A 25,039-nucleotide genomic window follows, 5' to 3' on the forward strand; every position below is an offset into this window, starting at 1 on the left:
TCTGCTGAGGAGGGAGCCCGATGCGGGGCTCAATCCCAGGACCTGAAATCATGACCTGAGCCAAAGGCAGACACTCAATCAACTGAGCCACCCAAGCACCCCTAATATATATATTTTAAAGACTCATAAGTAATATTAACCTTTGGAGAGAGGTACTAGATGGAGAGGGGAGTGGCTCTTTCTTTTGTATTTTTTGTTTGAATTTGAATTTTTATTTGATTTATATATATTTATTATGTAACATATATGAATCTTTAATTTCTAGAATGTGTCAGCTGGAACCACTGGGCAAGGAAACTATGGCTCATTTTTGTTTTGTTTTCTTCTTTGTATTTCTCTGTATTTAAAAAAAAAAAATCTAATAAATGCTGTTTTTTAAAAGAAGAAAATCTCCCAAGGCATTTTCTCAACTCTACTGATACCTGATGATTCACTCCCTATAATTCTGCATAATACCACAAGCTTTTGATGAATTATTTTTTCTAACTCCAGGCTCGCCTCCTTCAGACCATCCTACATGGATGGGTATATAGCCATTTTTCTGAACTGCAAATTTGATAATACAGCTCCTGTTTATACTAACCAGCAACAAAATAAACCCAATACTTATCATCAGAGCACATAAGCTCCTTGCTATCACCTGCAACATCATTTTCTACTATTCCTTCACTGTACCCCAGGTGCTAGTCATGCTGAAATGTTAATAATGTGCCAAGTTCCTTAACTTCTTGGTGCCTCTTTCCTCTTTTTTCTGTCTTCCTTGTGACTTCTCACTCATCCCTCTCTGTGATGTCTTCTATTCCTCTCTACCCTCCCCCCTTAAAAGATTAATTAATTAATTAATTTATTTATTTGAGAGAGAAAGAGAGCATGAGCTAGGGGGAAGGGCAAAGGGAGAGGGAGAAGCAGACTCCCTGATGAGCAGGGAGCCTGATGTGGGGCTTGATCCAAGGACCCTGAGATCATGACCTGAGCGGAAGGCAGATGCTTAACTGACTGAGCCATCCAGGCGCCCCTACCCTCTTCCTTTGCGCTCAGATGCTTCCCTCCTCTGTGTTTCTATGGTACTTTATAAATTACTGCATTATAGCAGTCATCACATTGTAGCTGACTATTTTACAAAAACAGCAATGGATGTCAATTAGAATTCCATCCTGTAATTCTCTGTAAAATTCTTATCTTAATATTTGCTGAAGTCAGTGTCCCAAAGAATATGCAAAACCTTACTGAAGTCTAAGTGTAACCACAAATATATTGATGCCTACGAGGGGTAGAGTTGCTAAATGGCAGTTAGCAAAAAATATACCATGAGAGGTAGTTTAGAAGCCCCCAAAATTCACAGATTGGATGACAATTCCCTGAAAGTTGACCAATTTAAAAGATTTTATTAAGTAACTAGAATATTAGCTCTTATAAGATAAAATTCTAAATAAATGAAAATCTTACAATCCATGTAAAAGAAAGAAGATACTCTTCACCTGATAAAATGTTGTTTGCTTTGTTAAGTTTTTTAAAAAACATTTCAACTGGCATTTTTTACCTGGTGATTAAAATACCTGGTATAGAAAGCTGGGTTCTATTCTTTGTGAGAGAGCTATACAATCAGTTTCTTCTATATGTATTAGAGAAGTAACCAGTAACTCATTGATACTTCTGACAGTTGCCTTGTGCTAATTTCTAGAAAGTCATAGTGTTAGAAAACTTTAGAGAAAGTGAGGGAAGGATATTATTTGGCCAATTAGTCCTGGACAACTCTTTGTACAACCTAAGGTTAGTATCTGCATAAGGTAAAATAATGAATCACAGATATTTATGCTCAAGAAGGGCAAAGTGCTTTATAATTTCTCCATTAAACTAAAAAGAGGACAAGAGAAGCTTATACTTCTGACTCCTACTAAGTGCTCAGTGCCCTTCTTCAATAATAGAGACAGAATTTTTTTAAGATTTTATTTATTTATTTATTTGACAGAGAGAGAGACACAGCGAGAGAGGGAACACAAACAGGGGGAGTGGGAGAGGGAGAAGCAGGCTTCCCGCGAAGCAGGGAGCCTGATGCGGGGCTCGATCCCAGAACCCTGGGATCATGACCTGAGCTGAAGGCAGACGCTTAACAACTGAGCCACCCAGGTGCCCCTAGAGACAGAATTTTCTTAGAAATCACTGCAGCTTAGTTAAGAAGTAAAGTGGGATGTACCATTAAGGCTGGTAGCTATATTTCCTCAGTTTTATGCAGGCAAGGATTTAAATGTTTCTCTTCCGAAAAGACTGAATTTGCTTAGCACCTTCTAAGTTAGAGCATTCTAGGACTCTAATATGACATCATTAGTGGGGATCAACATATTCCAAAGAACCTAAGAGAGAAAAGTTTCTGTCACTACTTAAAGTGAATAATCTTGAAAAATTAATACTAAAATCACCTACAGTTACTGATCTTCCAGATGAGCCATCACCACATTATCGCATGTGATGACTGATGCTGATGGTCTCCCAGAGGATGGAACAAAGACTAATGTTTTAGAAAAGGTACAAAGGCAAGAAGCATCACACTATCATCTTTATAAAATAAATCATTACACCTGGGAAATAAGAGCTCCTAACTACAATAAGTATTTTATTACCCTGTGTCAGTGAGACAAACCTTTCAGGCATTCATCAGGCAAATAAGAAAGACAAACATAACTATGATATCGTAGTAGGTAAAAAGTCTAGATGATGTTGCATTTTGAAAATGCCAAAATGCCCAACTATTCTGCAAAAGCTCCTGGTCTGAATTATTAAGTAGCAACTTAGCTGTATAAACAATATCCTTTGACATCAATTCTGGACAGCTGCCAAAGGATAATGACTCCATACTCCCTTTATGACTGAAATTGCTAGGAGTATTTGAGCTATTCTTTAGCAATATAGGTACCTGGTGATTCTTCTATGATGGGATGGCTAGGGTACTGTGAAAATATTGAGCTCCTGGACTAGGAAGTTGAATTCTTGCCTGTCTGCCACTCCCTCAAACTATGGACAATGATTTCTGATAATACAACTTCTACTGAAATACACATCAATTTAATAATGTTTTTTAAAACTAACGTTTTCAAAACCTCAAACTGAAATCCTTTCAAAGACTTTGGATGTGAAAAAAATACATTTAGAAATTCAATAATATACTTTATAGGTTTTACTTCTCATTTTATGTATGCTGTTACACATTTTGGGAACAGAACTAAACAACCACTTGAATATGAGCCTTTCCCCAGGTTCAAAAAGATATACACATGCATATTACCCAAACACAAAAGAACAGCTTAGTCAAAGAAGATGAATGGAAAATTCTATTAAAGCAGAATTTACTTTCATTTCAGTATATACACCAGAAAAATGGTCAATTTTTAGAAAAATCTTACCTGCTACTGAATTTGGCCGTGGCATAAGATACAGAGGAATAGACTGTACTGATTGTGATAAAACTGTTTCCAAATTCCTTTCTGGGATCTTATTCAGACTATAGGTGGAAGCTGTCATGTTTTCATCTACTCGATACAAACAGGAATCCATGCTGGATTTTTGAGACTGCCAAGGTTTTAGGTTTCCTCCAGACCCTAATTCTTTACTGCTTTCCCCAACATATTTTGTGCGTTCTACATTTTCAGAATAGCTTGTCAACGTAGCTGAAAAAGAGAGTAAAACAAGTTAAAAATTAAAGAGGGCACGTATTGAATGGGGCACTGGGTGTTATACGCAAACAATGAATCATGGAATACTATCAAAAACTAATGATGTAATGTATGGTGATTAACATAATAAAATAAAATTTTTTTAAAAACCACACACACACACACACACACACAAAACAAAACAAAACCCCACAAACCTAGAGATTAAGCTGTTTACTACTATCCAAATTCATGACTAGCTAATAAGAGTAGTAGCAATATTATTTTTAAAAAGTTACTGATCATTTCATCTCCACCATGAAGTTTAAATAATTGAAAGCACAATATATCTTACATATTTTCTCTCATTTCTCTTATATATTTAACAACTCTATTTAAGTGGAACTAAACACATTCATACATCAGTGCTAAAAGATCTACAACTAGAGCCTATCAATGCTAAAAATTTCAGAATTTCGTCACAAAGGGAATTCATATAATTTTCATGGATTGCTGAAGAGCTCCCAAAATCTCAAAAAGATCTTTACTCTCTTTTAATCCCCTATTTTCCCTCATTTAAATTTATTTCCTGACCCCTTATATGTAATTAAGAATTAGAAAAAACAAATGGTCCCTTAAGTAGATATATAGGATATATTGCAGAAATAATCTGTCCAAATAAGGAGACAGTACAGGGCCTCCTTGTACAGCTACCCTGTAGCTCTAACCCTAGATGGCCCTGAATGAAATCAAGCAAAACCTGAAAGGGCTTCTAGAATTTTTCTAGTCTTACCACTAATTATTAACAGGACTTAAAAACAAAAATTTTCATCAACCCTAGAAATGCAAGGAATAAAAACACTAAAATAAAGATTATAAAAATCTTATCAATAATTATAAGAATAAAAGAGGTCATCCCAGGAGAGTTTTTAATAAGTTAGTTCATATTTTCTTCTTACATCTTCAACGTACCTGTTGTTAAAAGAAGAGACCTAAGTTTATTAGGTAATTTCCACAATCCCTTTTAGTGAGGTTTTCTCTTTGGAAATGTAAACGGAATTCTGGACTTTGTAGTAACAGGGAAAAATATGAGTTACAAAGGAAGACACGCTGGTTGCCTTCCAGCTTTGTTCCTCTTTACAGTAAGTCGTCCTTGCATCTGAGAATTAAGTGTTGTCAATTGGTCTCTGTATCCTCACTAAGGGAGTCCAGTTCCAAGGCAACATCTCCCTGTCAGTTCCATCGGGGAAGGCAGTCACCATTAGGCTTCTCAAAGATGACAATGCTCCCTACCACTACCTACTTGTGACACACCCCCCCCTTCTTTTTAAAAGATTTATTCATTTATTTGAGAGAGAGAGTGTGTGTGTACAGGGGGGAGGGGCAGAGGGAGAGGGAGAATCCTCAAGCAGAATCCCTGCTGAGCATGGAGCCCAACATGGGGCTTGATCCCAGGACGCTGAGATCATGACCTGGGTTGAAATCAAGAGTTGATGCTCAACTGACTGAGCCACCCAGGAGCCCTGACACATCCTTTTTATATATTGTCCTTGTTACCTTTTTTACATACTGCTGGATTCAATGTTAGAATTTTGTTAAGGACTTTTATGTCCGTGTTCATGAGAGACATTGGTCTATTGTTTACTTTTTATATGATGTCTTTGTCAAGTTTGGTCTTAAAATAATGTTAGCCTCATAAAGTGTTCTTTTCACTTCAACTTCCTGGAGCAGTTTGTGTAGAAATGGTATTATGTCTTCCTTAAATGTTTGGTAGAATTTACCTGTCAAGGCATCTGGACTAAGAGTTTTCCTTGTGTAAAAGTTTTAAATGGCAAATTCAATTTATATTTAACAGCTATAAAATTATTCAGGTTATCTTTTTCTTCTCAAATGATCTTTGGTCATATATTATTTCCAGGAATTTGTCCATTTCACCTAAATTGTCAAATTTATTGGTATAAAGCTGTTCATGACATTCCCTTATCCTTTTAATATTTGTGGGGTCTGTTGTGATGTGCCTCTTCGTTCCTGATATTGGTAATTTGTATCTTCTTTTTTTCCTGGTTAATATGACTAGAGGTTTATCAATATGATTTTCTCAGAGAACCAGCGTTCAGTTTCACTGATTTTCTCTATTCCTATTTCATTGATTTCTGCACTTTACTATTTCCTACTCTGTTTACTTTGATTTGAATTTCTTCTTTTTCTTGTTTAAGTAGAAGTTTAGTTCACTAATTAAATAACTTTCTTTTCTAAAATAAGCATCTAATGCTATAAATTTTCTTCTAAGCACTTCTTTAGCTGCATTCTAAAAATTTTGATGCTTTGTTTTCATTACCATTCAATTAAAAATATTTTTAAATTTCCACTGTGATTTTTTTTGACCCATGTTATTTAGAAATATGTTTAATTTCTAAGCATTTATGAAATTTCCTGATATTTTTCTATTATTGGTTTCTAGTTTAAACACAGTGTGGTCAGAGAACACAGTTTGTAATGGTTTAGTCCATTTAGCTTTATTGAGACTTGTTTTATGAACCAGAATATGGTCTCTTGGTGCATCTTCTATGTATACCTAAAAAGAATCTGAACTATGCTATTGATAGTGGACTGTTCTATAAAAAATAATTAGGTCAAGTTGATTAATGGAATTGTTTAGGTCTTTTACATGTTAATTGATTTCCTACTTGTTCTTTCAACCACTGAGAGATGAGAGTTAAAATCTCTGGATTTTTGCCATTTTGAAGCTTTGTTATTTGGTGTATAAACATTTAGGATTGTTATTTCCTCTTGATGAAATGACCCATTTATCATTATGAAATGACCTTCCTTGATAGGTCATCACTGTTTATTCTGAAATCTATTTTGATACTCTTTGTTCTGAAATGGGTGAAAGAGGGAGATGATGAGCATACAGTATGGACTCCAGGACCAGCAGGAGCAGCAGGGAACTTAATCTTCATTTACTAATCCTTTCCAAGTCTTTTTGGGAGACTGCAACTGGTCATCTCCTCGAAGAACTGGATTTGGATCTCCCCTCTCAGAAAAGAACTGAGTATCACAGTATCATGCTTCCAGGTGAGACTAGATGCCAAAAGAGAGTACTAATGATTGATCTATGTGGTACAAGAGTTGAACTGGGTTTGCTACTCTAAATGTACTCACCTGCCTGTTGTCTGGCTACACTGACTCTAGCAGTGGTGTGGACTATTCCCATGGGTTGGAGCTGGGTCCCTGTTATTAACATCCTGCTCCAGACTGAAGGGTTGGCTATAATGGCTATTCCTGGCCTTTTGTGATAATCATGGGCAGAAGTCAACCACTGTCTTATGTACTGCCATATAGCCTCTCTCATCCATCTCTAGACTTCCTGGCTGCCATGGAGACATGAGATGCAGTAGGGCTACTGGATTCATGCAACAGTAAGAGTCAGGGAAATAGTACCCTATTAGAGCTAACATACCAATGTGAGAAGGGAACTAGCAGTAATATCACCTTGTAATTCCCCCTTCCACAGTTCAAAAATGTATGGTCTCTCTGAAGACTTTCAGTAGAATTAAGCAATCACCTCTGCCAGCTCTGTAATTCCTTTCCTTATATTTGCTTCTCCTCCTTTTCTGCCTTACTCCTCTTCCATTTACTCTAATTTCCTTGGTTTATACTGCCTTAATATAGTATATACTCCCTCAATATAACCTTTTTGTCTCAGGCTCTATTTTCTAAGGAACCTATGCTAAGGAAGTCTTGTTGATGAAAATGTTGGGAACTATGGGATATTCTTCTAGCTAATCCAGATGTTCAAGTCATGTTTCAGTATACAGTCAAAACTACTCACTTTAATTAAAAATTCATTTCATATATTCAGACCTTCAGTCATAAACAGCCCAATAGTTCCTAATCTTTTTGCCACCAAACATAATGCTGTACCTTCCCCAATGAGATTATTATGGATTCCACAGCATTATTTTATAATTTCTAAATGTGTTCAGTGATAGCATATTTATATTATGTGTGTATGTACCTGAATGTGTTTTTTTAAAGCAGACGTATGCTCCTTATCCTAATTTCTGAAAATTCTCTAATTTAAAATATATTTAAACTTTTTTTCCAGTAAAATTTGGTAAATATTCAGTAAAAATTGGAAAATAATATTTCATTTGGTGTAAAGATGTGGTGATTCAGCTGGCTTTGTAATTCTTGGAAGAAGCTTAGAGTTCATACAGCTGCTAGGGTCAGTATGCTGAATCAAGCCAGAGAATGGAAACTCTTCTTTCCCAGAGGACTTGTCTACATGTAAAATGTCTGCTATTTAACCCCTTACCTTTTATGTTTTTTTGTGTTGTGTCCAACAGAAGTTTTTATTATTAAGTCCCTAATCAAATTTGGCTAAGATTTACCTGTATCTGCATGGTCTTTGCCTGGTATATATCCCAGAAACACAACCCTTTTCTCCTGATAAACCAGGAGCATATTCAGTATACTGGAATACTACACCTTTACAGGTCTGAGAAAGTAGCAATGGGGTTCACTATTTTCAGTATTTCAAGTAATTTATAAATAATATGTAGCTAGTTAAAACTGGTAGCTAGCTAAAACATCAAACTTCTGTAAACATAGCTAGAATTTTATCAAGGGTGATAACAGTAGTTACCTCATTTAAACAGAAGCTTTGGCAGAGATGCATGTTTGATAAATTAAACATGAGAAACTGCTATAATCACAAATAGAGTGATGCTGAAAAATTTTTCAAAACTATGGGATGTATCAAGAAAAATTATGAAAGTCCTGATCAGTGGTGGAAAGATTAGAGAAATTGTGAGTTAATTTGTGGTACCCAAAGATGGAATTATTCAGTGGCCTACAGACCCTACTTTAGTTTTATATGATGCACAATGGTCTAGAATCTTAGGGGCACAGAAAGTAAAAATAGACAACTGACACAAAGTACCAGAAGTAAAATTCTCTAGGTAACTATTCCCACTTAGGAATTTTGTGCATTTTTGCTTCATTGATGCTTTTCACTGAACCTGGTGACTTTTGGTTAATTCCATTCATCTACCTATCCAATAAATTTTTACTGAGCAACTAATATGTAATCAGGCTACAGGAACAAGATAGGTCCTAAATCCTTAATCCTAGAAGAAGGACAATTCTGTGACAAAAGAGATTATACACAGAAAAATGAATCACAAAATGAAATGCTATTTTTAATAACAACAGGCTAATGTCTGTATATTATTCAACTTTATGGATGCATCCTATTTTATTTTATTTTATTTTTTTATTTTTATTTTTTTTGGATGCATCCTATTTTATTCAACCATTCCTCTATGGTGAGACCGCATACAATTTAAGGTCATCAAGGTAACTGAAGCATCAGAGAATGCAGTAATATTTTCATGCATGTGGTTACTAAAAGTTTCAAAAGCCCAAAGCCCATACATGTAGTCTATGTGCCAAGTAAGCTGGCCTAGATTAAGCAAGCACTCATATGTGTGAAGTTTCTATGAATGGACCTGGAAAGGAAGACACAGTTCCTCATTGAAAAATACACATATTTGTTTCCCTAATCTATCATTATTTCTAATAATGACCAGGTGGAACAAAGGATAGGGAGAAAATATTGAGTCTCAAGTAACTGAAGAAATTTCTCTGAGACCTTCTCCATTTTCCTTCTTTGATACAGAAAAAAATTGTTACCTCAGTATAGAGTATAAAAAACTGTTTATGTGACATATCTGTTCGTCTTGCCATATAGGCCAGAAAAGAGACAGTGTGAGGAAGAAGGAATCACAGGTGTATAAACAGGCTTATTGTGAATAAAATTAACTCTCTATATTTTTAAACCAGTTTTATTTATTTATTTTTTTTAAAAAATATTTTATTTATTTACTTGACAGAGAGAGACACAGCAAGACAGGGAACACAAGCAGGGGGAGCGGGAAAGGGAGAAGCAGGCTTCCCACTGAGCAGGAAGCCTGATGCGGGGTTCGATCCCAGGACCCTGGGATCATGACCTGAGCCGAAGGCAGACGCTTAACGACTGAGCCACTCAGGTGTCCCTTAAACCAGTTTTATTGAGGTACAATTTACATACTATAAAATGTACCCACGGTAAATGTACAATTCAGTGATTTCTAGCAAATTTATAGATCAATGCAATCATCACTACGATTTAGTTTTAGAATGTTTCCATAACCCTTAGAAGTTCCTTTGTGCCTGTTTGCAGTTAATTTCTGTTCCCCTCCCAGTACCAGGCAACTACTGATTAGCTTTCTGTCTCTATAAATATGCCTTTTCTGGAATTTTATACAAACTGAATCATACAATATGTAGTCCTTATGTTTGAGGTCAATTCATTCTGTGGCATTTATTAGTAACTTCGTTCTCTTTATTGCCGAAATAGTATTCCACTGTATGGATAGTCCACATTTTGTACATCCATTTACCAAGTGATGGATATTTGGATTCTTCCCAGTTTTTGGCTATTATGAATAATGCTTCTTTCTGAGACATGTTTTCATTTCTCTTGGATCTATTCCAAAGAGTGGAATTGCTAGACTGTACGGTAAGTTTATGCTTACTTCATAAAATAATACATGAAGGTTCTAGTTTTTCTACATCTTTGCCAATACTTGGTACTTTTTTTGGTAACAGCCATTCTAGTAGGTGAGCCATAGTGTCCCATTGTGGTTTTAATTTGCACTTCTCTAATGACTGATTATAATGAGCATTTTTTTCTGTGCTTATTATTCATGTATCCTGTTTGGTGAAATGTCTATCCAATGTCTTTTGTACATTTTAAAATTGGATTGTTTGCAAACAAAAAGCAGAATCAGACCTATAAATACAGAGAACAAATTGATGGTTGCCAGAGAGAAGGGGTGGGGGATGGGAAAAGTGGGAGAAGGGGAGCAGGAGATACAGGCTTCCAGTTACGGATTGAGTAAGTCACGGGGATGAAAGGCACAGCTTAGGAAATAATAGTCAGTGATATTGTAATACCGTCGTGTGGTGGCAGATGGTTGCTGCACTTGCGGTGAGCACAGGATAAGGTATACAGGTGTGGGATCACTACACTGTTCACCTGAAACTAATGTGACACTGTGTATCAGCTATACTAAAAATTTTTTAAAATATATATATATGAAAATGGGGCGTCTGGGTGGCTCAGTTGTTAAGCGTCTGCCTTCGGCTCAGGTCATGATCCTCAGGGTCCTGGGATCAAGCCCCGCATCAGGCTCCCTGCTCTGCGGGGAGCCTACTTCTCCCTCTCCCACTCCCCCTGTTTGTGTTCCCTCTCTTGCTGTCTCTCTCTGTCAAATAAATAAAATCTTTAAATATCTATCTATCTATAAAATAAAATTGGTTTGTCCGTCTTCTATAATATTTTAAAACTACTAGGACTAATTTTTTTTCTTGACTCATTACTCTACTTTTGTTGATAGAGACTAAATTTTTAATGCCATACAATAGTTCTAGGTCATCTAACCTGAGACAGAATTATTTTAGAACTATGCAGTCTTCTGTAATAATTAGGACCAGGAGTTTTGAAGTCATACAGACCTGAACTTGAATCTCAACTTTGCCTCTTACTGACTATATGACCTGAGACCAATTATTTTTGAATTTTGGTTTTCTAATTCTAAGAAAGATTATTACACTATTATATAAGTTATTTTACAAATACTGTATAGTGTATACACTATTATATAAGAGTTATTTTACAACCAGACTGGGCCATTCCCATGCTTATTTCTGGGGTTGCCTGGAAGTCTAGTACTGATTCTTAGCCAAGATAACTAATGATTTATAATTTGCTCTTTAAAGTTTTAAACTCCTCCTGCAGCACCCCAAACTAGTTGTTTATTGACACCTTACATCTGGAGGACTTAGTTAGACAAACTGACTTGGCTATGGGACCAGAGTGGCATAAAAATCTTCACTGTAAACTTTTGCGGAGCTCTCCTGAAATCAAGATTCCTCATACAAATCTTGGTCATTTATATTCTGGAGACAGAGCACATCCTATTAAAGAAAGAACTTGGAGAGCTGCACTTGAAGAGTCTAGGGTCCTCTGCTTGTTTGCATTCTCTTTTATCTGCTATGCTGTATCTTTATTAAAAGATTTTGTAAGCATTCCCTATCGAGTCTTATGCATCATTTCAATGACATGATCCTGTGAAATCTTTACAACTATTTTCTTATAAGATCATTATAAAGATTAAATAGTGGTACTTGGCTCAATGTTTGTACTCAATAAATGCTGGTTATTATTATTATATTAGTTAGATCAATATGCAAGAGAAATGCTTTGTTAGGTCTCCTCGAGCAGTGTCCAGACTTAACAAACATACCACATTATAGCTATTGAAATTTTACTTAGTGCTAAGTAATTAGAGAGGTGGGAAGGATGATGGAGTCACTAGAACAATAAATGGAAAAACTCAGTAATAAAAATAAACCTGCACTTTCCTGAAAACAGGTTGAGGAAAACATGAAAAAATAATTCAAATTATCTAATGTTCAGTTTATGACCCAGAGGGGTAGCTTTTTTATTTTAATTTTTTTGAGTATAATTGACATGCAATATTACATTAGTTTCAGGGACACAACATAGTGACTCAACATCTCTATAGGTTATGCTATGCTCACTACAAGTGTAGCTACCGTCTGTTACCATATAATGCTATTATAATATCATTGACTATATTCCCTATGCTGTGCCTTTTATCCCCACAACTTATTCACTCCGTAACAGGAAACTGTATCTCCCACTCCCCTTTACCGATATTGCTCATCCCCGTGACCCCTTCCTTCTGGGAGGTATGACTTTTAAAATGTGACAATTTGAATCAAAGAATATACAACATCCTACTGGACTATAGTCATACAGACCTGAACTTGAATCTCAGCTTTGCCTCTTACTGTCTTTGTGACCTGAGACTAATTATTTTTGAATCTCAGTTTTCTAATTCTAAGGAAGATTATTACACTATTATATAAGACAGAATTATTTTACAACTAGACTGGGCCAGCCCTATGCTTATTTCTGGGGTTGCCAGTCTAATACCGGTTCTTTTTACTTACTAATGTGAAACATTAGGAAAACATAATCACAAATAATGGGCACAGTCAGATACTCCATCTTTGTAGGTGCTAAGTGATATAAGGCTATAGGATAGAAGACCAAATTTGGCAATAAAACCAGGACTTAAAAACATTCTGATATTTGATTAAAAGAAATAATTCAAGAATTATACCATTCTGGAAAGAACCGTGACCTCCAGATAAACAAGAGGAGAAACAAAATGGACCCATGCTTAAATTCATTCTGCTATATAACCATACCAAAAAGGACCATTATTAAAACTTAATATGAAAAAGGAATAGGATAGAAAAATGGTATCTATCTCATGGAGGTTACAACTATCAAGATTTTTGCTTGAAGCTATAGATAGATAGATAGATAGATAGAAAGATAGATAGATAGATAGATATAGATATAGCTGATAGGAGATTATATGTCATTAGTGGTATTATCTATTAGGCACATACATAAGACTGTTACACTACTAGAGTTATACCAATAAAATTTAAAAAGAGAGTCACAGATATAAAATTACCATACAAATACCTGACAACGGTGTTGGTGACATTTCACCACCTGTTTAAGAAGGGTTATGAATTTGGGGAGGGAAGCTATGATTGGAGCAGAGAATGCTTTCTGTGGTAGAAATTAACTCACATCAGGGGTGAACCCAGACTACACAGAATCAAATAAGTCACAGTTATTTAAAATCTTTTAGAACCCTAGAGAGGAACTTTTTACATTCAGAATACTTAAAAATTTTTTCAGAAAGTCTGCATTTCTAGTATTTTGAATCTTATAACTAGGATTCTACACATTTTGGCAAACTATACAAGTGATACAGTCAGACACATGAATGACTAAAATTCTGATAGTTGTAAGTGGAAAATGCAGTGCATGACAAGGGATCACATTGAACTGACCTATAAAGGAATTTAAAATGCATAAATTAAAACATTTAATAACTTTTGTGCATTTTGCTAATAGGGCAGGATTTAAATACAGAGCACTAATAAACTAATAAACTGCTAATAAGAAATTAACAGTTGAATGGTGGAAAGCAGGTTTAAAAAGTAATTATTATACCACACATTAAATGCCATGACATCTATATGCTCAGGTGTTACTGGGAACATGGAGTAAGAATATATATTGGATAGGAGTGGGAGCGGAAAATTGAAGGGAGGTGGTGGTAGCAGCACTGGCAGAATACTTAACAAAGTCTTAAAAAATCCATAGGAGTCATTCATATGTAAGAGAGAGATTACGGGCAGAATGCTCAATACGAGCAAAAGCACACAGAGGAAAAAACTGGAATGCATCAGGGTAACAATAAAGTCTAATGCGGCTAGAACAATACATACAGGGCTAGAAATAGTGGGACAGAAGGCTGGAGAAATTGGCCATGGTCAGATCAGGAGGGCCTGGGCTTTATTTTACAGGTAAATGGGAGTCAAAGGAGTGATATGATCAGATTCGATTTTCAGGTAGTTCATTATCTACCTTCTAGGTAATGGAATCCAAGGAGTAATTGGTTTTCAGTTAATTCATTTTGGTGGTTGTGTGAAAAACAGACCTGGAAAGGACAAGATGAAAAGCAGAAATAACAGTTACATTTGTATTAATCTAAGTCTAAGATAACGAGGACTGCCAAAGCAATACTAAGAAAGACGAAAATAAAACCCAGGGATGAGAAATTTGGGTAGGGGGAAGGAAGGACTCCTCTCAGCTCTCTAGCTCAGGTTCCTGTGTAGGTAGTGAATATTTTGGACAACTTTATACCAGTAAATTTGAAAAAGATAAAAACCATAATGAAGGAAAACAGATTCAAAAAGAAAGAGAAACACAGAAAGTCCTATAGTATTAAATACAATGAAGCAGTAGTTAGGGGCGCCTGGGTGGCTCAGTCAGTTGAGTGTCCAAGTCTTGGTTTCAACTCAGGTCATGATCTCAGGGTCGTGGGATCAAGCCCTGAGCCAGGCTCCATGCTCAGTGGGGAGTCTGCCTGGGGTTCTCTCTCTCTCTCTCTCTCCTTCTGCCCCTTACCCGCTCATTCCTTCTCTCTCTCAAAAATAAAATAAATAAATCTTTAAAAAAAAAAAAAAAGTAGTAGTTAAAAAAATCTTCATGACTATCAGGTCCAGATTATTTTAATCGCAAGTCCTACTAAAGGAGAACTTTGTTCTCCTTTTTCAAGATTGTTTTAGCTACTCAGGGTCCTCTGAGATTCCACATGAATTTTAGGATGGGTTTTTCTATGTCTGCAAAGAACTTTTGTTGGGATTATGATAGTAATTTCACTGAATCTGTAGACTGTTTTGAGAAATATTATCACTTTAACAATATTAAGTCTTCCAATCCATGAACACAGAATATATCTTCATTTATTTAAATCTTTTAAAATTTCTTAAGCAATATTTTGTGTCTAGTGTACTTGTCTTAGTGTACAAGTTTCTTACCTTGGTTAAATTTATTCCTAAGTATTTTATTCTTTTTGATGTTATTATAATGGAATTATTTTCTTAATTTTCTTTTTGAATTGTTCATGGTTAGCACGTAGAAATGCAACTGGTTTTTGTGTGTTCATTTTGTATCCTGCAACTTTGCTGTAAAAATATTCTTTTCATCAGGGCACCTGGGTGGCTCAGTGGGTTGGGCATCTGCCTCTGGTTCAGGTCATGATCTCAGGGTCTTGGGATTAAGTCCCACGGCAGGCTCCCTGCTCAGCGGGGAGTCTGCTTGCCCCTCTCCCCCCACCCCTCCTCCCCACTTGTGCTCACCTGTGCGTTCTTTCTCTCTCTCTCAGATAAATAAAATCTTTAAAAACTATTCTTTTCATTTATTTACTACTTATTTTAAATGAATACATTCACATGTTGATATATACGCACTTAAGTAGTAGAGATATATTTAGTTGCCATGGCATTAATCTCTGCTATACCATCTAAATAAATAAGTATTTTTATTTGATAACTTTTAGAAGGAAGCCAAATGAGGAAGAAATATTTTCTTTACGCCTGGCCTTTTCAGCTTTTGTCATTTGTTGACCAACCTCTCCTCATCCCTTTGCTGAACCTTTTATCTTCTTTGGCCTTGCTCCAATTCTTCTATTTGTCTGACTACTCCTGTCCACTGGCTCATTCTCCCACCTCTAATTTCCTGCTCAATTTGAACATGCCCTAAGATTCTGTGCTCATTCCTGTTTTCTTCTCTGTGCACTCCCTTTCTTCAGATTCCTCATTTCCCAAAACTTCACTCATTTCCATTTGACTGACTCCCCTTAATAAGTATACAAGAAGCAATACATATATGAAGAACTAAGAACCTCCATCAAACTCTACTAGTTCAGTGAGGAATGAACATTTTCTGAACCACTTCTGTTGGCAGATAGATGAATTTACAGGGGGAAGTAGACAAAACTTTCTCTATCCACCCCTTCTTTTGTCAGGTAATATCTTTAAAGGAGTGGTTAAGCAGGGAGGGATAGCTTTCATTTTGTTTACCTTTATTTCTCTCTCCAGCATCATTAAAAAGAAAAGGACACATTCTATATATATCTCTCTCAACAATTCAAACACAGAATTTTGGAAAATATGTAATTATTTTAAAAAGAAAAAAAACCCTGCAAAATGATTAATGTAAAAATCAACTCACCAATAATGCCGCTATCTCTGCTTTCAAGGGTAGAGGTTGGGCTAGTAACAGCCCCATAGCTGCAATCCTTGGCAGTTGCACTTGAACTGACTGGCGGGAGGGTGGAGCAGGGGCTGCTGGCTGGCGGGGAGGCAGTACTACTAGTCAAGGTGGAACAGGGACTTATCCGCTGCGTGATTGCTGAGGTCTGAAAAATCGGAATGAAAAACAAGATAAACTGATTGCTGTTAAAGTAAAATGTATCTTATGGCAAAACATATGCTTTGATGAGAAAAAGGACAAAATCTACATATATAGCTTTTACATCTACTAGGTACTAGTTGTTTTTTGCCTTCTAGGATAAGAGATTCTGCATCATACAATTAAGGTGCAACCTGATAAATTTAACATAAGCAGAGACTGTGGCCAGTTTTTCCACCTAAGAAATTTCTAGTGACAAATATTCTTTATCACTGCCATAAATTCATAGAAGGATTTTTAATTAACTACAAGTTGTCCTTGCTTTTTCCTATCAATAAAGCTATTCTGAAGGCTTAGAACTTAAGTCTTGTTAATACTTTTCTTCGGATTGGGGAAAAAAAAATCTGCAGCCAAGGAGAAATAAAAATAAGGCTCTTAATGCAAATAAGCATTTTTTTCGATACACAGGTGGCTGCCCTAAGACAGTAAATGAATGCAGAGAAAATGCCTTATCCTAAAAGTCTACCTAAAAAATAGATCAAAAACAATGTTCATTTAAAGCAAAACTTAATAATTTCTCTGTAGAAACTGATTATAGGCTGAGATTGCTTTGTATCTTGAATGATTCTTATATCTGAGGTCACCTCAGTTTAAAGTTTTTGACGGGAAGGAATGAATAATCACCAAAAAGATTGGTGGCAATATATCCTGGCTTACCTAGTTTAATGAAAATCCACTTTTTTTAGCTCTTTCTACCCAAATAAATTGCGAAAATAATGAATAAAAGTATATATTTTTTCAAACACTAAAAAAAATTTATCCTTTTAAAAAAATAGTAAGTGATCAGTGACAAAATTACTTGAAGGAAACTAATGATATAATGGCTATTAAAGAGGGCACGTTCTGCATGGAGCACTGGGTGTTAGGCACAAACAATGAATCATGGAACACTACATCAAAAACTAATGATGTATTGTACGGTGATTAACATAACAATGAATGAATGAATGAATGAATGAATGAAGAAAGAAAGAAAGAAACCTTTCAACTTCTTTACCTATAGATCACTATTCACATTCTCTCCACTAAAATTGAAGATTTACATTTAACAACTTGACTGGAAAATGTGTTAATCACTAAATATGAGAAAATTAAGGCTCTTTTACTCACCCTAAAATAAGTTTCAGATACACTCCCTTGTATTTAATCACATGTGTTGAATCCAGGTTTTGATTTTAATTTAAATGCTATAACTAGGTCATAAAGGCTATATTCAACTTAAAGCACAAGTGACACTCTCAGAACCTTGCAATGAAGCAAATTGTTTCAACTGTATTAATAATATTAGGAAATGATTTTTGTTAGTCATACCATAAGCCCTCTGATCTATGCCATTTCTCTCTTCTACCTATATTTTTTCTCCAGAGGAGGGGGGAGTTTCAATTTCTTTGTAATCTCCTCTATTTTTATAAAATGATGCTGGCCTACCAAAGCAATGAGTTTTAACTGGGCATGTAGTAGAATCACCTATGAAATGTAAAAAAGCAAGCTCCCCAATGAAATTGACAGATACAGAGCCCCACACCCCAGACTTACTAAATCAGAATCCTCCCTAGTTAGAATCTAACATGGCAATTTTTAACCTCCTCACTCTCAGTTTAAAAAAATATGTGGGTAGATAAAATGAACTATACTAGGGTTTGTTTTTTTTTTTTTACATTAAATATATCTATAGTCATTCCATATTGAAAAAGTTCCATTTTAGTATGAATCTGAATCTATTACTTCCATAGCAACTCATTTCCATTTTTAGACAAGATTCTCAGTCTGTTCTTTGAGAAAGGAAACTGTATTATATACATAATACAGCCAATGTGGAGGTTAAGCCCAAAAGACACTATTCTTACTACAAGTTGTCTTCTACAAAATAAAGCTTATATCACAGAATGTATGCTTTAAAAGCTTTAACTGTAAAAGCAAAGCTTAAAGATCAAGCCGTTTAGAAAGCAGAAATTTGCTCATGGCTTATGAATTAAAAAGCAGGCCTCCTCTTTATTTAAGGAAGCTAGTTAATGAGATACAGAAATCTCTTCTAGGCACCAAAAGACATTAACCATTCTCCATGCTTTAAGCTAAAATGGACCTCTAATTAAACCACTCCGCTTATAAAATCTTTCGGTGGTTTTTCCATTGTGTTCTCTGGAAGGATCCCAATGGATCCTTCTTAAAGGCTCTTAAAGGTTCTACAATTATACAAGGTAAGAACCTGATGATGGAATTCCTAAAGTATATCCTACCACTCCAGAAATTACTGAGTGAAGAAAATATAGTGGTTGGTTGAATATCACTTTCAGTACTTCATCTTTTGTAGAAAAAAGATACATGCTGACTTGCCTGTGCTGGATTCTGTCCTTTCTAGTATAATTCTGAGGATGCTATTACCCTCAGGCCTTCCTAAACAAAGCAATCTATCTTTGTTAGCATGCTGTTTAGCTCGGAAGAAAGTCACCAAATGAACATGACCTCCTAATTCTGAATAACCTTCCTAAGACTAGGAATTCCAATGATCAATTTAGTCACTTCCTTCTGTGGTTCCAAGATAGTTTCATGATATATTACATTCCCAGAAGGCAATCATTAATAATATTTTACATTTGTTCAATGCTTTACAGTTTAAAAAAATTTAATATTATTTCATTTACTCCTTTTCAACCAAGTATAAGGCAAAATGAGTATTATTTCCCCCATAGAGATGTGAATAAGAAACTGCCCTAAAGAATGAAAGCTATCAAATAATTGCCCCAAATCATAGTTCTTGCAATATATTTATATACTAATTATACTGCATAGTATTTTACACCTTTTATTTATATGGCATTTTACAGCTTACAAAGTAATTTCGTATTCGTGATTTACCTTGATCCTCACAACAATCCTGTCAGGTGTTATTATTTCATATTACACTGAAACACTATGGTGCAGCTGTTAAGAACAGAGGTTGTAAAAGCAGACTGTCTGGATTTGAATACTATTCCATCACTTTGTGGCACTGTGTTTCCACTTTTTTATCTGAAATCTGGAGTATCAATGGACCCTACCACACTGGGGTATAAGGAAGCTTAAGCAAAATAGTACAGATAAAACAATTAGTACAATGATTAGCATATAGGAAGCATTTCATAAATGTCAGATGTTATTACCTATGAAAAACCTAAAGCTCAGAGAGGTTAAGTGAATGTCCGAATTTACAAAGTCATAGGTGGTAGAGTTGGAAGTAGGGCACAGATTTTCTACTTCCTGGTTCAGGGACTTTTCTTTTTTCTTTCTTTCTTTTTTTTAATTGAAGTAGTTTAAGTTATACTCTGCTCACCACAAATGTAAGTGACTTTTCTATTATTAGAAACAACAGGATCCTTGGCAAATACTCATTATGTTCCTTGGTCATCACTAGAATAGTCACATTTTAACTTTACATGAATATCAAGAAATAAAAAGTAAAAAATAAAAATGGATGTTTTACTTATACCAATATCAAAAAGGCCCTCAGCATATATCATTCCCATTTTTTATTCACAGGGCATAGCATACCAACACAGTTACTGATTTAAAAAAAAAAACCCATCAATCCCTGCCATCATGAAGCTTACACTCTTGTATGAGATACAGACAAGAAAACAAAAACAAAAACCCACAACTAAATCTGGAGTGTAATAAATTAATGGTTAAGAGCTATAAAGGAAATAAAGCAGCAGGGTAAGGGGGTATAGAGGCGGGCAGGTGCTATTAGAAACAGCAGTTAAGGAAGGCTTCCCGGAAGAGGTAACATCTGAGCAGAGCACTGAATAAAGCGAATAAGTGTTATGCGGGAAGCGCTTTCCAGTACTAAAGGAATGTTCTGTGTCAGAGGAATGTCAGGAAGGCCAGTGTCGCTGTAGAGCCGCAGGTGAAAGGGAGGGGGGTAGGCAGTATAGGAGAGGTAGCAGCAAGGGGTCAGACCAGGCAGTGCCTTTCTGACCATGCTGAAGATTTTAGATTTAATTCTAAATGTGATGGGAAAACAGTGGAAGATCGAGAGCACAGAAGCAAAAAGATCGGATCCCCATTTTACAAGGATCACTCTGGTTACTGTGTGAACAGACTACAGAGGAGCAAGAGTGGAAGCAGAGACCTATTAGGAGGCTATTTATTCATTCAGTAAATATCTACTGAGCACCTACCAATGCTAGACCCTATTCTAGATGCAGAGGATACAGCAGTAACGAGAACAGGCAAAAGTTCCAGGCCTTACAGTCCAGTAACCATTGCAGTAGCCCGGGCAAGAGAGGACAGTGACATGGACTCAGGTGTAGCAGTGGAAGTAAAGAGAAGGAAGCAGATTCAGAATATATTTTGCAGACAAAGCCTATACGATTTGCTGGAAGAGTGAATGTGTAATCTGACAGAGAAAACTCAAGAATGGCTCCAACGCTTTTGTCCGAAGCATGAAGGTGACACAAACTACTCTGAGAGAAAACACTGCAGAAGGAACAGGTTCTGGGAAAAAAATGTAAGGCTTCAGTTTTCGACATGTTAGGTTTGAGCTGCATCTTGGACACACAGGTAGAAAAGGGAGTAGCTGGAAATATACTGGAGAATTCAGGGGAAAGTCAGGGCCAGAGGCAATTCAGGAGATCAGAGTATTAAAAAAAAAAAAAGAATGGAGGAGTTTTAATATGATTAGAATCTCCAGGCATCTGAATTTTATAAAAACTGCCCAAGTGATTATAATGTGCAGCCAGCAAAACCAATGACTGAGGGAATGAGGACGTAGAGAAGTCTCAGGAGAGAGCTCTAGAACACCTGAACATTATCCACATGATCTATAAATATATCCAAATAATCCTTGAAGACTCTATTATTTTATGACAAAACTAACATAGGATATAAAATCTTCACAAATATTTGTTAAGAATAGACAAGACGAATTCAAATTGTCATCTTCTAGAATAAAAGGATTCACTACAGGACATACATTTTAAAGATGAAGACCACACAAATGAATTTGAGTCTACTTCCTTTGCTACATTTAAACTAAAAAATAGCTAAAAGAAAAAAAAAATCTATGAAAGAAAATTTTTTTCAAATTGCTGATTATTTTTAAGTTTCTGACATGAATATTTAGATAATTAATTTTTCAGATTTTCACTTTTCTAATATATATATTCAAAACTAAAAATTTTGGGGGTGCCTGGGTGGCTCAGTTGGTTTAGCATCTGCCTTCGGCTCAGGTCATGATCCCGGGGTCCTGGGATCGAGCCCCACATCGGGCTCCCTGCTCCGCAGGAAGCCTGCTTCCCATTCTCCCTGCTTGTGTTCCCTCTCCCACTGTGTCTCTGTCAAATAAATAAAATCTTTAAAAAAAACCCAAAAACTAAAAATTTTTGAGCACCTCTTTAAGTTTTATATACTACAAATACATACTATAAATTCTGTTATATTTCGTTCTTATTTCAGTTTAAAATATTATCTAATTTCTTGTGATTTCTTTTTTGACTGAAAGGCTATTTAGAAGTATATTAATAGCCAAACATTTGAGGGATTTTCTAAATTATCTTGTAGCTAACATTTTCAAGGTTATCATTTTGTAATTGATTAATTCTACTACGATCACAGTAATTGTAATCCGAAATTTACTGAGACCTGGTCAGCATATTGTCAATTTGGTAAATAATCCACATGTACCTGAGAACGATGTATATTCTATAATTTCTGGGTGCAGTGCCCATAAAAATGTCAATTCTGTTTCTTGGCTTATGCACTTATTTACTTCCTCATTCATTCCGTAAATGAATCAAAACTTTAAACCTAAGAATGAAACTAAAAGGTGTTTCATAAACTAAAGAAATACAGTGATGATGGAAAATTAAGCTATATCTTCAGGCCTCAAAAGTTATTCAACAATTGGGATACGCACATACACACACCCTGCAACATTTTTCCTGGTATATAGGCTGATTTATTCCACGTTTCGCAGGTGACAGCAAGCAGTTTACCTGATTTTCATCCTGTACTTCCATGTTGTATTGGTCACCTGGCTGAACTTCCGTCACTTTCTCTCCAAGGAGGAAACCCAGACGAGTCATGAGTGTGTTTGCTGCTTCATCTACAGATGGAGGGGGACCAAGTTCCTGTTCAGCATCACCTGTAACAGGCAGACATTGAAACACATGAATCTTTCAAAATAAAATGGCCTTGTCCTGCAACTATTCTTACATTCCCTTCATTTTTGTTCTAAATCCAAAATTACCAGGTCCCTGCCTAGAAGCTGATTTTCCCACTTTTGCATATTATAATTGATATATCGTTTACTCGGATTATCCTCAACGTATCTACTTGAAACCTGGGTTTGAGAGAATGTTTGTAATTTACTGAATAGAAGATGTTTCCTATTTCTTTGGCAGTTAGGTTTCCAATTCAGTCCTAGTCTTGGGATGTGGCTCCTGCCACAATCCCCACCTTCATTCAGGTTCTTTTATCTTTTTCTTTTCTCTTATAGTTTGTGTAAATATTCTTTTTTCAAAAGATTAAAAAAAAATTTTTTTTTAAGATTTTATTTATTTATTTGACAGAGAGAGACACAGCGAGAGAAGGAACACAAGCAGGAGGAGTGGGAGAGGGAGAAGCAGGCTTCCCGCCAAGCAGGGAGCCCGATGCAGGGCTCGATCCCAGGACCCTGGGATCATGACCTGAGCCAAAGGTAGATGCTTAACAACTGAGCCACCCAGGCGCCCCTCTTTTTTCAAAAGATTTTGAAATTAGTTCTTATAAAAAAGTTTATAAAAAAGTTTCAAGAATAGTACAAAGAACATTTTTTTCCCTTAACCATTTGAAAGTATAAACATGATGTCCCATCATCCCCAGTTAGTATGAGTCCTATAAACAAGGACATTCTCATAATCACAGCAACAGCACAGACCTCAGGAAACTAACATTGGCATTATTATGATCGCACCCACAGATCCCATTTAAATTTTGTCCCAGTAACGTGCTTTCTAGCAAAAAGATCCATTTCAGGGTTAGGCAGTGCATTTCATTCTCAGTTCTCTCGTATCTCTTTTAATTTGGAACAGCTCATCAGTCTTTTCTTAACTTTCATGACCTTGACACTTCTGAAGATTATAGGCCAGTTGTTCTGCACAATGCCCCTCAATTCAAATTTATCTCCTGTTACCTTATGATTTGACTTAGGTTATGCATTTTTGGCAGAACTATCACAAAAGTGATGCTGTGTTAACTTAGATCACTTTGTTATAGTAGTGTTTGCTAGATTTTGCGGCTCTAAAATTACACTTTTTCTCTTTGTAATTAATAAGTATGTTGTGGAGGGACACTGGGTCTACGTAAATACATCCTACTTCTCAACAGATTTTTAAATTAAAAAAACGTTTGCAATAAAATATATATACCAAGATTTTCCATTTTAACCATTTTTACATGTACAATTCAGTGGCATTAAGTTCATTCACAGTGTTGTATGGCCACTGCCACTGTCCATTTCCAGAAATTTTTAATCTTCCCCCAAAGAAACTCTGTACCCATTAAATAAAAACTTCCCATTCCCCCCTCTTACTAGCCCCAGCTAATCTCTATCCTATTTTCTATCTCTATGAATTTGCCTATGCTCGGTACCATATAAGTGGAACCACACAATATTTGTCTTTTTATGTCTTGCCTATCTGACTTTGCATGTTTTCAAGGGTCATCCATGTTGTAGCATGTATCAGAATTTCATTCCTTTTTATGAATAAATAATATTCCATTGTATGTATATTGCCATAGTTTATTCAACTGATGCTGCAGACTTGGGGGTTGTTTCCATCTGTTGGATATTATGAATAATGATAGTATGGACACTGGTGTAAAAGTATCAGTCTGACTCCTCAATGAAATTTTGCCCACTGTCTTTTAGCATTCACTAATGTTTCTGGGTTGAACTAATTACGATCATGCCAAATAGTGATTTTTCTAAACACATCATTCTTTCTACAGCTTAGTTTCTTTTCCTTACCTATTTATCTGAACTCAGTGATTCCTGTATATTCAGTGAGTTGTAATCTGTTACTATCATTATTTATGTTGTTGTTTCAACTGTCCCAGATTTGGCCAGGTTAAGCCCTTTCAGTTTGGCTCTTGTAACCTTTTGACACACCTGTGTCATCTTCTGAGCACTTCTTTTCTTTGGGAAAGTAAGAGATGTTCCAGGCTCATCTTTTACATCCCCTGCCCTACTTGTAGAATCAGATGCTTTTCCAAGAAGCCCTGGTTCTTTTTAGTGGAGAAAGGCATTTAGAATATCAGGTATGCTCACTGCTTTTAGGATGCCACTGTCCTCCAGGTCCACTGGGACCGAGGTAGGCAGTATAATCATGCACATACATACATGTATATATACACACAACATTCACATATCCTTATATTCATTTTCATT

The 25,039-nt window shown here is 35.8% G+C and overlaps 1 protein-coding gene across 1 annotated transcript in view; it reads right to left on the reverse strand.

The window, feature by feature from the left end:
* TANC2 (tetratricopeptide repeat, ankyrin repeat and coiled-coil containing 2) overlaps positions 1–25,039 on the reverse strand; it is a 362,442-nt gene that overhangs the window by 129,277 nt on the left and 208,126 nt on the right. The window contains exons 6-8 of the mRNA XM_035026328.1: positions 22,605–22,753; positions 16,393–16,579; positions 3,399–3,662 (exon numbers count right to left, since the gene is read on the reverse strand). Coding sequence (XP_034882219.1) covers positions 3,399–3,662; positions 16,393–16,579; positions 22,605–22,753 — 600 coding nt within the window. The remainder of the gene's footprint in view (positions 1–3,398; positions 3,663–16,392; positions 16,580–22,604; positions 22,754–25,039) is intronic.

The sequence above is a fragment of the Mirounga leonina genome, unplaced genomic scaffold (assembly GCF_011800145.1).
Source record: "Mirounga leonina isolate KUSES-001 unplaced genomic scaffold, KU_Mleo_1.0 Mir_197, whole genome shotgun sequence".
Taxonomy (NCBI): domain Eukaryota; kingdom Metazoa; phylum Chordata; class Mammalia; order Carnivora; family Phocidae; genus Mirounga; species Mirounga leonina.